Source organism: Microcaecilia unicolor, chromosome 10 (assembly GCF_901765095.1).
Source record: "Microcaecilia unicolor chromosome 10, aMicUni1.1, whole genome shotgun sequence".
NCBI classification, from domain to species: domain Eukaryota; kingdom Metazoa; phylum Chordata; class Amphibia; order Gymnophiona; family Siphonopidae; genus Microcaecilia; species Microcaecilia unicolor.
This window is the reverse complement of record NC_044040.1, coordinates 109,906,543-109,919,708: the sequence shown is the minus strand read 5'-3', so window position 1 is coordinate 109,919,708 and position 13,166 is coordinate 109,906,543. Positions and strand designations below refer to the sequence as shown.

Sequence of the window (13,166 nt, the reverse complement as noted above, 5' to 3'; positions counted from 1 at the left end):
CTAGCAGAGGTCAGGTCCAGGCAGGTCAGACAGAACAGCAACAAGATAAAAGCACCAGACACCAGGAAGGTTGTAGGTGAGGCAAAGAAGTAGTGAGAAGTTCCTGGTTTTAAAGTGCAGGTGTCTGACGTCTGAATAGGTGCGCCCAGAGTGTAGGTGCCCAGACGTGGGCGCGCATGGAGTGTAGATGTCCAGACGTAGGCGCACCCAGAGTGTAGGCATGCTCAGAAGAGAGGTATTAAGTGTGTCACAGGTATGTACCCTCTAGTTCCACGTCTGATATTCCAGGTTCATGACACACAATCCACATCCTCTCTGCTCTGCGGAAGAAATAAGATTGCCTTGGTCCCGTGTGAGGATTGCAGTTGGGAATATGCATGCACGGTTGACACTCCCAAAAGCTTCTGGAATTAACACTGGGAAAATCTCCGTGCCAGGCTCCATCGGTGACATCACCCACATATGAGTATATGATGTTCTACTTAGGAGTAAGGTCCATTACAGTCATGGTATGTGCAAAATTACCCTATTTGTAGACAATACCCCAGGGAAGATGCAAAAGTGCTACATGTAGGGGGTAAAGCGTCAGTGCACAGGGACAACCAGGCCAAGCAACAGAACTGGTAGCAATTATTTTCAGAGAGCAATGGCCCAAAGCAAGGGAATCAAGAAGGAAAATGCCAATCCAAAGCCAAGAGCAAGGGACAGGAAAAAAACAAAACAAAAAGAGCAAATTAAAAAGAAATTAGATGAACATGCCCAAAGGAGCATGATAAGGAAGAGAGAATTTGAAACGAAGATTGTGATAGAGGCAAAAACACATAGTAAAATCTTCTTTTATGCATATTAGAAGCAAGAACCCGGTAAAAGAATCAGTGAGACTGCTAGATGACAGAGAGGTAAAAGGGGCACTCAGGGACGACAAAGGCCATACAGGACAGAATAAATTAATTAATTATTTGCTTCGGCTTCCAATGAGGAAGATGTGTGAAAGGTGCCAGTGCTAGAAAAAGTATTCAATGTTGATGAGTCAAAGAAATTGAAAAAAATCTCTGTAAACCCAGAGATTTAATGGGGCAATTTGACAAACTGAAGAGTAGCAAATTGCCTGGACCAGACAGTATACCTCCCAGAGTACTGACAGAATTGAAAAATTAACTTGCAGAGCTATTGTTAGTAATATGTAACTTATTTTTAAAATCAAACATGGTACTGTAAGATTGTAGGTTGGCCAATGTAACGCTGATTTTTAAAAAGGGTTCCAGAGGCGATCCGGGAAATTATAGACCTGTGAGCCTGATTTCGGTTCTAGGCAAAATGGTAGAGACTATTGTAAAGAACAAAATTACAGAGCAACATGGATTTAGTGAAGAGAAATTGTGATTCACCACTCTACTACATTTCTTTGAAGGGGTGAATAAACAGGTGGATAAAAGTAAGCCAGTCGATATTATGTATCTGGATTTTCAAAAGGTATTTGACAAAGTACCTCATGAAAGACTCCTGAGGAAATTAGAAAGTCATGGGATAGGAGGTAATGTCCTATTATGGATTAAAAACTGGTTAAAAGATAGAAAACAGAGAGTAGGGTTAAATAGTCAGTATTTTCAATGGAGAAGGGTAGATAGTGGGGTTCCCCAGGGGTCTGTGCTGGGGCTGCTGGTTTTTTTTTTGTAACTTATTTATAAATGAATTAGAGATGGGAATAACTAGTGAAGTAATTACATTTGCTAAAGTTATTCAAGTTATTAAATCGAAAGAGAATTGTGAAAAATTGCAAGAGAACCTTACAAGACTGGGAAACAGGGCATCCAAATGGCAGATAATGTTTAATGTGAACATGTGCAAAGTGATGCATGTGGGAAAAGGAACCCAAACTACAGCTACATGATGCAAGGTTCCACTTTAGGAGTCATCACCCAGGAAAAGGATCTAGGTGTCATCATCGATGATACATTGAAACCCTCTGCTCAGTGTGAAGTGGGGTCTAAGAAAGCAAACAGAATGTTAGGAATTGTCAAGAAAGGAATGGAAAACAAAAATGAGAAGTTATAATGCCTTTGAATCAATCCATGGGGCAACCACACCTTGAATACTGTGCAATTCTGGTCATAGTATCACAAAAAATATATAGCGGAATTAGAAAAGGTAAAGAAAAGGGCAATGAAAATGATATAGAGGATTGGCCAACTTCCCTATGAGGAAGGCTAAAGTGGCTAGGGCTCTTCAGCTTGGAGAAGAGATGGCTGAGGGAAGATATGATAGAGTTCTATAAAATACTGAGTAGAGTGGAACGTATCGCCATGAATTGCATTTTTCTCTTTCCAAAAACACGAGGACTAGAAGCATGCAATGAAGCTACTAAGTAGTAAATTTAAAACAAACTGGAGAAAATATTTCTTCACTCAATATGTAATTAAACTCCAGAGAATGCAGTAAATGCAGTTAGCTTAGGTTTGGATAATTTCCTAAAAGAAGTCCATAAGCCATTATTAAGATGAATTTTGGAAACTCCACTGCTTAGCAGTATATAATCTATTTTACTGTTCTGAGATCTTGCCAAGTACTTGTGACCTGGATTGGTCACTACTGGAAACAGGATACTGGGCTTGACTGACATTCTGTCTGTCCCAGTATGGCAATGCTTATGCTCTTAAGTATGTCTAAACCAAGACTGGCGCTGACATGGCACACTGGGCTGCTGGACAAGTTAAAATGAACCTAAATAAGACAAGCAGCTCAAAAGCAAAGGATAAACTGAAGCTACTCACCTGTAGCAGGTGTTCTCTGAGGACAGCAGGGCAAATATTCTCAAAGTTGGGTGATGTCATCTGATGGAGCCCAGTGCGAACACTGACTAGTGAGAACTTTGTAGAAGTTTCTAGAAGCATCCCACTGCTCATGTGCTGGTGCCTTCCTGCCGATGTGCGAGCGTGGGTCCCTCTGTCAGATAATATAGATAAAGAATTGAAATCAAAGGGAAGGTTGGAGGATTTGTGAGAATACTTAGCCTGTTGTCCTCAGAGAACCCCTGCTACAGGTAAGTAACTTTGCTTTCTCCGAGGACAACAAGAGTAATTATATTCTCACTGTTGGGAATCCCTAGCTACCAGGCTCACCGAAAACAATAACGCTAGAACAATAGGGACTCAAAACATTGAGGCCTTGAAGTCAACCAACCTGAGAACTATATACATTCTTGCTGTGGCGATGTAGCCCTGAACAGGTGCTAGGCGGGGGTGGAGTTGGATTCTGGACACGGAACAAATTCTGCAGAACTGTCTGACCAAACTGGCTGTCATGTTGGGTATCCTGCTCACGGCAGTAACGAGATGTGAACGTATGGACAGAAAACCACATCACAGCTTTCCAGATCTCCTCTATAGATGCTGACTTCAAGTGGGATACTGACATCGCCATGGCTCTGACATTTTGAGCCTTGACATGACTGTCTAGCGTTAGTCCAGCCTGGGTACAAGCAAAGGAGATACAATCTGCTAGCCAATTAGAAATTGTGAATTTGCCAATGGCTGCCCTTATCCTGTTTGGATCAAAAGAAACAAAAAGCTGTGTGGACCACCTACAGGCTTTAGTCCACTCCAGACAGAAGACTAAGGCTCGCTTACAATCTAAGGTATCCATGCTGTGAGCACCAGGGATTGAAAGTTGGGATGGAGAAAGGCTCCTTTGTTTTGTATGAGGGGGGTCAGAAAACAGTCCTATCTCTATGGATCTTCAGAGGGCAACTCCAGAAGAAGAGGGAACCAGATCTGCCCCAGCCAATAAGGGGTGATTAGGATCACAGTTCCTCAGTCTTGTCTGAGTTTCAGCAAAGTCTCCTGTATGCAAATCCTCTGATACCTCTCACAGAGAAGATCCTCTCTCTAATGTAAGAGAAAGGCATCAGACGTTAACTGCTGTATGATCTGAGCCTGAAACAAAACTGGGGGACCTCGTTGTTGAGATGAGTGGCAAAAAGTACATAAGTACATAAGTATTGCCATACTGGGACAGACCAAAGGGCCATCAAGCCCAACATCCTGTTTGCAACAGTTGCCAATCCAGGTCACAAATACCTGGCAAGATCCTGAAAAAGTTCAATACATTTTGTGCTGCTTATCCCAGAAATAGCAGTGGATTTTCCCCAAGTCAATTTAATAATGGTCTATGGACTTTTCCTTTAGGAAACCGTCCAGACCTTTTTTAAACCCCACCATATTCTCTGGTAACAAATTCCAAAGTTTAATTACACGTTGAGTAAAGAAAAATTTTCCCCAAGTCGTGTTAAATTTCGTACTTTGTAGCTTCATTGAATGCCCCCTAGTCCTAGTATTTTTGGAAAACGTAAACAAATGATTCACGTCTATCCGCTCCACTCCACACTTTATTTTATAGACCTCTATCATATCTCCCCCTCAGCTGTCTTTTCTCCAAGCTGAAGAGCCCTAGCCGCTTCAGCCTTTCCTCATAGGGAAGTTGTCCCATCTCCGTTATCATTTTTGTTGCCCTTCTCTGTACCTTTTCTAATTTCACTATATCTTTTTTGTGATGCGGCGACCAGAATTGAACATAAATAATACCTAACATTCTATTTGCTTTCTTAGCCGCCCCAGCACACTGAGCAAAGATCCACCAAGGAGTGCCCCACACTCAGAAAATCATGCAAGCTATGCTCATGTTGAGAGACTAATCATGTGGTTGCAAACCCTGCTCAGTTTGTCCACCAGGCTGTTTTATGCCAGGTACATGGCTTGAAGGACCACTCCGTGAAGGAGAGCCCACTGTCACATCCTGACTGCCTCCTGACACAAGGGGTAGGATCCTATACACCCCCCCCCCCCCACACACACACACTTGCAACCTGAATGAGAATAATTTGGTTTTGTAGCCGATCTCTGAAAGCCTTTAGAGCATTCCCAATGACTCTGAGCTTCAGAAAGTTGATATGGTAATTCTTCTGCTGAGCAGACTAAGTTTCTTGGGTGTGAAGCCCATTTACATGAGCTCCTCATCCCAAGTTGGATGCATCCATTGTTAGGGCCCTCTGAGGCAGAGGAATATGGAATGGAAGACCCACAGTCAAATACGTTCCAATTGTTCACCAGAGAAGAGCATAAGTTAACTCTGGAGGAATATGGATGACATCCCCTAGGTTCCCAGCTGCCTGAGATCACTGGGAAGCTAGAGCCCACTATGGCTTTCTCTAATGGAGATGTGCCATGGAAGTGACATGCACTACCAAGGTCATGTGGCCCATTAATCTCAACATTTGCTGAGTTGTGACCTGATTGCTGCTTTGGACCTGCGAGGCAAGAAATATCAAGCCCAAGCCTGCAATGTACCTAGCAGGGCTCCTATGTACTATAATCGCTGGACTGGGAATAGGTGAGACTTGGGCTTTATCATGAGCCCTTGCAGCTCTAACACCCAAATAGTTAGGCACACTGACTATGTTGCTCCCTCCTGTGATATGCTCTTGACCAGCCAATTGTTCAGATAAGGAAACATGTAGACTTCAAATCTGTATAAACATGCCCCTACTACTGCTAGACATCTGGTGAACACACTGGGAGTTGACATGAGACTAAATGCCAGAATGTGGCACTGGTAGTGGTGTTTCCCTATTTGAAATCTGAGATACTTCCTTTCACTGGGAAGGACTGAAATGTGGGTATAGGCATACTTTAAGTCCAGAGAGCATAGCCAATCCTGTTCCTGAATCATAGGGAGAAGGGTGACCAGGAAAATCATCCTGAACTTTTTTTTTTGGACCAGGAATTTGTTCAGTGCCCTTAGGTCTAGGATGGGACAAAATCCTCCCATGTACTTGGGCACAAGGAAGTAACTGGAATAAAATCCCTTCCCTTCTTCCCCTGGTGGCACAGATTTGACCAAATTGGCCTGTAGAAGGGCAGAGATTTCCTCTACAAGTACGTGCTGAGAACTGATGCTCTTGGTGGGCAATTTGGTGGTCTCTGATGCCAATATAGTGCATAACTGAGATGGACTAGCTGAAGAACCCACCAGTGGGAAGTTATAAGGGGCCGCATTTGATAGAAAAAATGTAGCTTCCTCCCTATCGGCAGGCCATCCAGGATGGTTACTTGTACTGCAGGCTATGGTCTCCTGGAGCCAGTCCAAAGCTTGTCCCCTGCTTTGACTGGGGAGACTGCTGGGGCTTCTGTGGTTGACGAGGCCGAGAATGCTAGCAGTTCTGGGCAGAGTGGGAAGGCAGCAGAAATCTATACCTTTGAGAGTAATAGGGTTGCTGCCTAGGCCCACTCGTAAACCTCCTAGAAGAGAAGGCTGCTGCAGGAGGCTGCCAATACAGGGACTGGATGGTATCAGTATGTTTTTTGATGAGGTCAGTGACCTCCTCTACCTTGTCCCCCAAAACATTGTCACCTCGGCAAGGTTCATCCGCCAACTTCTCCTGAACCGCTGGTTCCAGGTCAGAGATACGCAGCCATGAGAGTCTGTGCATCTCTACATCCACTGCACATAATCTGGACTCGATAGCAAATGTATCATAAACATCCATGGCTAGATATTTCCTGCACTCCAGCTGCTTTTTGGCCAACTGGTGAAGCTCTGCAGCCTGTTCCTGAGAGAGAGAATCCGCAAGACTTAGCGTACTGTTTGCCAAAGATTTCAAGTAAAGGTTTGTTTAGAGCTGGTAGGACTGGATGCGGGCAATAAACATCGAGGTCTGAAAAGTCTTCCTCCCAAACAAGTCTAGTGCCTGAGTCTCTCTACCTGGAAGAGCCGAGGCATGAGGGCAGATTTGACAACAAACGAGTGGTGAGACAGCTGGGCCCTCTTGAATCTGGGAACCTTCTGGCTATGATACTGCATATCCACCTTTTTTGGTGTGACCTGCACTGAGAGGGGAGATTCCCAATTCCTCATCAGTGCATCTTTAAGGATAGGGTGAAATTATCTTAGGAGGTAACTCATAGTCCAGAACAGTTAACGCCTCAGCCATCCTCCTCCGTCTCCAACTTAAATGGGATGACTGAAGCCATCTCCTTTATAAAACCAGTGAAAGAGAGAGACCCTCAGGTGGATATTTACGTCTCTTCTGAGTGGGAAGGGATCATATGGGACTTCATAAGGCTCTTCCTCCGAGAAGTAATGCGGGTCTTCTTCTGAGTCCCATGAATGGTCCCAATCAGACTCTTCTTCATACTCAGATCAGACTGAATGAGTCTGGGCCTTCCCTAGCTCAGTGGAATCATGTCCATGCCCCAAAGAGCACTGAGGTGCAGTTCTACCCTCAGACTCTGGGGAAACTTCTTCCCCCAACGTTGAGAGCAGTGTTGCATGGGTCGATGTCGACACCCTTCGAGGTGCTGACATAGGCATGGATGTAGCCTCAGGAAGAATGTGGGACTGATCCACAATTGGTTCAAGTGCCCTCGATATATGAGTGGATTACAACTGTAGTATCTATGCCAGGTCCTACCATCTATTTGATGGACAAGATAGAAAATTCTTTATAAACTTGTACGGCTCGGTACCACTCATCGAAGGAAAGCATCTGCAAAGGCGGGTGGAGACGGGACAGAGGCAGCCCAAGAAAATGTCAGTGCCAAACTGGAAGCAGGAACCTGGCTGCTCGGAGACTTGCGTACCGGAACCTCAGTGCTGGCACTTCTTGGGTACTGGCGATGTGGTCCCGTCACTGTGTGTTGAAGAGGTCCAATACTTATGCTTCTTGGGCTTCTCTGACTTCCAGCATCACGGCCCTTCGGTGCTGATGAGGACAATGTCGAACTTGTATGCACCCTCAGTTTTGGGTCCGATGTTGACCAGTCCTGAGGCCTATTTTCAACACCCGAGGTGGAGGTCTCATCAATGCCAGTACACTATTAATGATTGATAAAGTCTCAGCAGACACTGAGGTCGATGCTTTCAGTGCCGATGTCTATGGAGTGCAGGCACATTACCAAAATCATACGATTATTTTGGGCGCACTATTTGAAGCCACTGGGCGTCTTCTTGAACATCACGAAAAGAATCGTGGCCAAATTCCTCAATTTTGGACTACAAAAAGGGGCAGAGTCCAAATCGAGGTCGGTGCTCAAGGCTAAGCGGGCCTATCAAGCTGTGATAAAGAAAGAAAACCTGAACACTAAGAGGGAAAATAACAAAAAGTGGAATTAAAAACAAAAATGAGAGAAAAGTATCTGGAACTGAGGGGAGACTGCGACGATGCGTCCTCCCTGTCCTGTGGAAAAATGAAGACTGAAGGACCCGTGCTAGCACAATGGGGATGCTGCTAGAAACGTCTACAAACTTCTCGCTAGTCAGCACTTGCACTGGGCTCCGTCGGATGACATCACCCAACCGTGTGAATACAACTGGCCTGCTTGTCCTCGGAGAAAAACAAGAACACAAAATTCAGGCATGCACAAAACATGAGATAATCCATAGGCCTCTACAGCTGCCCTACCTTACATTTAAATACTTTGTCCCCAGGCCTTGGTTTCATACATACTTATGTAAGAAGTCTGGTTCAGAACCATGTTCCGATTCATGCTCCTGAATCTGTTCTGCCATCTGTCTTGGGTTCTCTCTCATCACAGTTGAGGTGAGCTGAGGTGTATGTAGGGTGCCAGGAGTCTGAATGGTATCATTTCTGGTCATCCATGAACTATCCACGCTCTCATCTGCAACAACATAATTTAATTTGACTAAGTCTTGACCCTTCTTCTTCTGCTGCTCCTCATGAATTCCTGAGTGTGTCCCCCCTGAGAATTCATATCACTAAGTATATTTCATTTTTCCTGAACAGATCCCAGAGCAGGTTGGTAAATGAGTAGATTAGAGTGCACAAATGGGAATCACAAAATCAGTGGAAATGCTGATCATTTCCCCCAACAAAGATTTCCAAGACACTGAGAAAATCAGTAAACAAGAGATAAATATTATGTCTGATTCACAAACAGGTCAATAATGTGTATTTCTTCACTGAAGAAAGCTGTAGATAAGTTTCACGGTCAGCTCAGTGGCATTCCTTCTTACCCAGATCTAGATTTCTGTCCACATCAGTTTCAACTTTTTACCTCTTCCACTGGAGATGTACCACTGTTTTCTCCTTGCTTGATTCAGCACCACCAACCATTAACACAGTAAACAAGTAAACTTCCCCAGCTCTAGAACTGTCTTTCTTCTCTGCTCTCCATTCTTACCTTCAACTTTCTTTTTGTGAAGAGGGGGTCGCCCTTTCTTAGTCCTGATAGATGAGGACTTGCTGCTGCTGCCTCCACTGTTGACAGACATTCTATCATCCTCGCCTCCAGTGACCAGTGAATTCCTGTAGGAGATGAGTGGTAGCCACACATCTTCCCTCCGCTCCATCATATGCTCTGTCAGGAACTTTTCCAGGTACGTGTGCCTGAAGGCAAAAAGTAACAAGGGTATACTATAGGTTCCACCATCAATGAGATTCAATAATTCAGTAATTTCAAGATTCAAACAAATGAGCATATACAAAGCACAATGTAGTATTTTAAAAAATACAGATGGATATTAGAAACATCTAAACATCTACACTGCCCCAGTTTAAATACAGTAAAGTCTCAATTATCCGACCAAAACAGGATCGACCCATTGTTGGATAAATGAAAAGTTAGATAATATGGAAAACAATGGTAACCCCTCAAACTATGGAGAAAAAAAAGACAGTAAAACCAGGGTGGTAAAAGTAGGGTCCCAGGTTCATAAAACGGAAATAGAAGCCATGGGACATCATGGGGGGGGGGGGGTCTGTCAAATTTGCTGGATCGTTGGACCACTGAAGGCCGGATAATTGAGATTGTACTGTATTCTTTTAAAGTCTATTTTTGAAATCCCTGAGCCTGCTCTAGTTCAATTTCTTTGAATAAAATATGTCATCAGATTAAACTACAAATTAGTGTCTGATTGGTTAGTACTGTTTGTAGCATTATACTTCTTAAGAGCCAATCAGATTCAAAATGTAAGAGATTAGGTTTTTCCTCTTTCTAGCAAGACAGCTAAGAACCAATTTAACTGTGTTATTATTTAAAAACTAGCTGGTCGATAATCTGAATGATTTAACAAATCACAAATGGCTGCTAACCGGTTAAATTGCTTGTTTGGGGCTATCTGCTAATTTTCAGACTGCTGAAAATTAATGGTTAGTGCCTAGGTGAAAATCAAATATTTTGGGGGAGTTCTGGGGGCAGAGTCAGCACTTAACGGGCCAGAATAACCACATAAATGGGACTGCATAAAACACAGTCTATCTTTATGTGGCAACCTATGGCCTGCTAAGTTCTGAATATTGACATATCCGGCTATCTGTTAATCGGCGCTGCATAAAGCGGATATTCAATGCTGGACATGCCCTGGCATTGAATAGCTGGGAATGACACCACTAGCGGACAGCAAAATGCTCAACGCTGCTAGCTGAACATTTTACCCTTAGATAATTTTCTTTCAAAAGCAGAGAACCTAACAATGATTTTTAAGTATTCTGTTCCTTTTAGACAAGTGTGTAGAAAAATGGAAAAAACAAAAGGTTTTGAGGCTTTCTATAAAACTAACCAAACACTCAATTTCTCACCACTAAAAAAAAAAAAAAAAAATAAAAAATGCTGTTTTTCTATAAATTGTGTGGTATCTCATATCCTAGTAAAGATGTCCATTGGGAATTTAAAAACATACCCACAGAATGACTGTGATATCAAACATATAAACGGCAAGTGACCGACTCACCTGCAAATGCGCACTACAGACTTCCCTCTCTGTCCCGCCCTTGCGTCAAGACGTCAGAGGGCGGAACAGAGAGGGAAACGGAGTAGGACTGTCGGACACCGCCGCCTGGAAACGAACATCGCGCGAACCAACCTCTACCCTCCCCTCCATCCCCGCTGCTGCTCCTGCCCCCCTCCGTATCGGGCCCCCTGCACTGACCTGACAGCACCTCTCACCTCCGTGTGAAAGCGCTACAGGCAGCAGCAGATCGCTCTGCTGCTGCCTGTAGCGCTTTCACACGGAGGTGAGAGGCGCTGTCAGGTCAGTGCAGGGGGCCCGGCACGGAGGGGGAGGGAGCGGCGGCGAGGAGGGTAGCTGGATATGGGGGGAGGGCATGGTTGCTGGACATGGGGTGAGAGCAGGGCAGAGAGGAGGGTTGCTGGACATGAGGGGGAGGGGGAGGCCAAGGGAAAGAGGAGGGTTGCTGGATATGGGGGGAGGATCGGTGGACAGGGTGAGGCCAGGGGAGAGAGGAGGGCTGCAATACTCGCCCGTTTTTACGGGCTTAACGGCTAGCATTAGATATGCTGATCAGATGTGTTGTGAACACTAAGAGGCCAGTAATCTAAGGGTTTATACTATTAACTTTGAGAGATAGGCTGGCCTCTCTGAAAATTTGAGCTGAATGACTAAACGCTTGTTCAAAATTCCATTAAACTTCTAAATTTAGGAGCCTACAAAGTGGGTGGCAACAGGGGCAGATTTAGATTGAGGAAAAAAGTTAGGAGCTTAGCAATGATTTTCAGCTCCAGGTATCTAAATAAGGCTTAGCAGACATAAATTTAGGCAGATAACTTTTACACTCCTAAATTTAGGTGAAATTTTTTATCAGAAAATGTAGCAGATCAATGTCCAGTCAGCTACTGTGTTTTCTTAATATGCAGGCCATGTCATTTCAATATATTCTCTATATTTAGTGCTGCTATCCGGATAGCAAGTGGCACTGAATATACTTATTCAAATCAGATCAGGGTCAAGAACCTGGATTTGCTATACCACACAGGTACTTTCTCTGTTCCTAGTGGGTTCACAATCTAAGTCAGTGGCGACCACTGTGAGTTCTATGGATAGCGGTGATATTCAGTCGCTATCCATAGCATACCTATGCTGTTTAAGACAGCTTTTGCTGGTCTAACTTTATCCACACAGCTATCTGCCAGAATATTGCCTAGGCAGAACACCAACACTCTGCTCTGGCAGTTTCTAAAAATATTCAGCAGCACTATCTGAATGGTAATGTTGAATCCTGGCAGAAAGGGCACATATCCATATAGTGGCTGCCGTTCTACAGATAAGTGCTATGTAAGAGTCAAATTTACAAGCCTTACTTAAGTGTTAAAATTTAGGCGCGCAATTGTTTTTGAAGGTTGGGCCCTAAGAAATCATCTATGTTTAACTTTAATCCTTTACCTGCTGATGTTGAGAGTTTAGAAAATGGATAATACTTTCAGCGCTAGGTCATGATCTAGGATATTAACTACTACTATTAAACCAAAAAGCTCAGGGGACTAAACAGGAAAAAATGAACTATGTTACAGGAGTAAAGTTTAGTGTCTTGTATAAGATGTAACCAGTAATGCAATGCTACTCAAATTTATTCAAAGAAAAAAAAACAAACAAAAAGGAGGAGGAAACCCTCAGGTGCAACGAAGGCAATGAACAAAAAAAGTGAGGACAGCTCAAGGAGGATGTCAGGAAGTCTTTAATGTAACAGCTAAAAAAACGACCCGACACGGCCATGTTTCGGCTCCAATGCCTGCATCAGGGGTCTATTAAATCTCTTGTGTTTGGCTAATAGCTTAACAAAGAGAAGTGTAGCTGTTTGGCTTCCGTAAGCTGAGAAGGGAAAATTAGGTTCTTACCTTGGTAATTTTCTTTCCTTTAGTCACAGCAGATGAATCCATTAACTGATGGGTTATGTCTGCCTAACAGCAGGTGGAGATAGAGAACAATGAAAAACCATAGTGCTCTATGGACGGCTAGCTCCATCTGCCTTCAGTATTCGAAACTTCCAAAGCAGAGTGTATCGTCAAAGTAGAATAACATGAACTTTCCTCACAGCAAAGAATGCTCCAGAACAGGCGCAATAATCACACAAAGGAGGGATGATCTCAACCTCCTGTAACAGAACAGAAATCCTGAAGACTGTTTTCCAACTTCTCCCAATGAGGGAACATGTTTGCAGGGTGGGAATCTGTCACTCCCCGAGCAAGTACTTGTGCTCCAAACTGTGCGTCCCGCTTCGCTGCAACATCCAGCCTGTAATGCCGGACGAAGGAGAGCTTAGAAGCCCAAGTAGCCGTACTACAGATCTCCTGAAGAGAGAGTGCTCCTGTTTCGGCCCACGAAGAGGAAATTGCTCTCATGGAATGCGCTTTAAATGC

General features: G+C 43.9%; 1 protein-coding gene across 1 annotated transcript in view; it reads right to left on the bottom strand.

Moving 5' to 3' along the window:
• Nucleotides 1–13,166, bottom strand: part of STAG1 (stromal antigen 1) — a 1,758,022-nt gene that overhangs the window by 76,647 nt on the left and 1,668,209 nt on the right. The window contains 2 exon segments of the mRNA XM_030215628.1: nucleotides 8,501–8,672; nucleotides 9,195–9,400. Coding sequence (XP_030071488.1) covers nucleotides 8,501–8,672; nucleotides 9,195–9,400 — 378 coding nt within the window.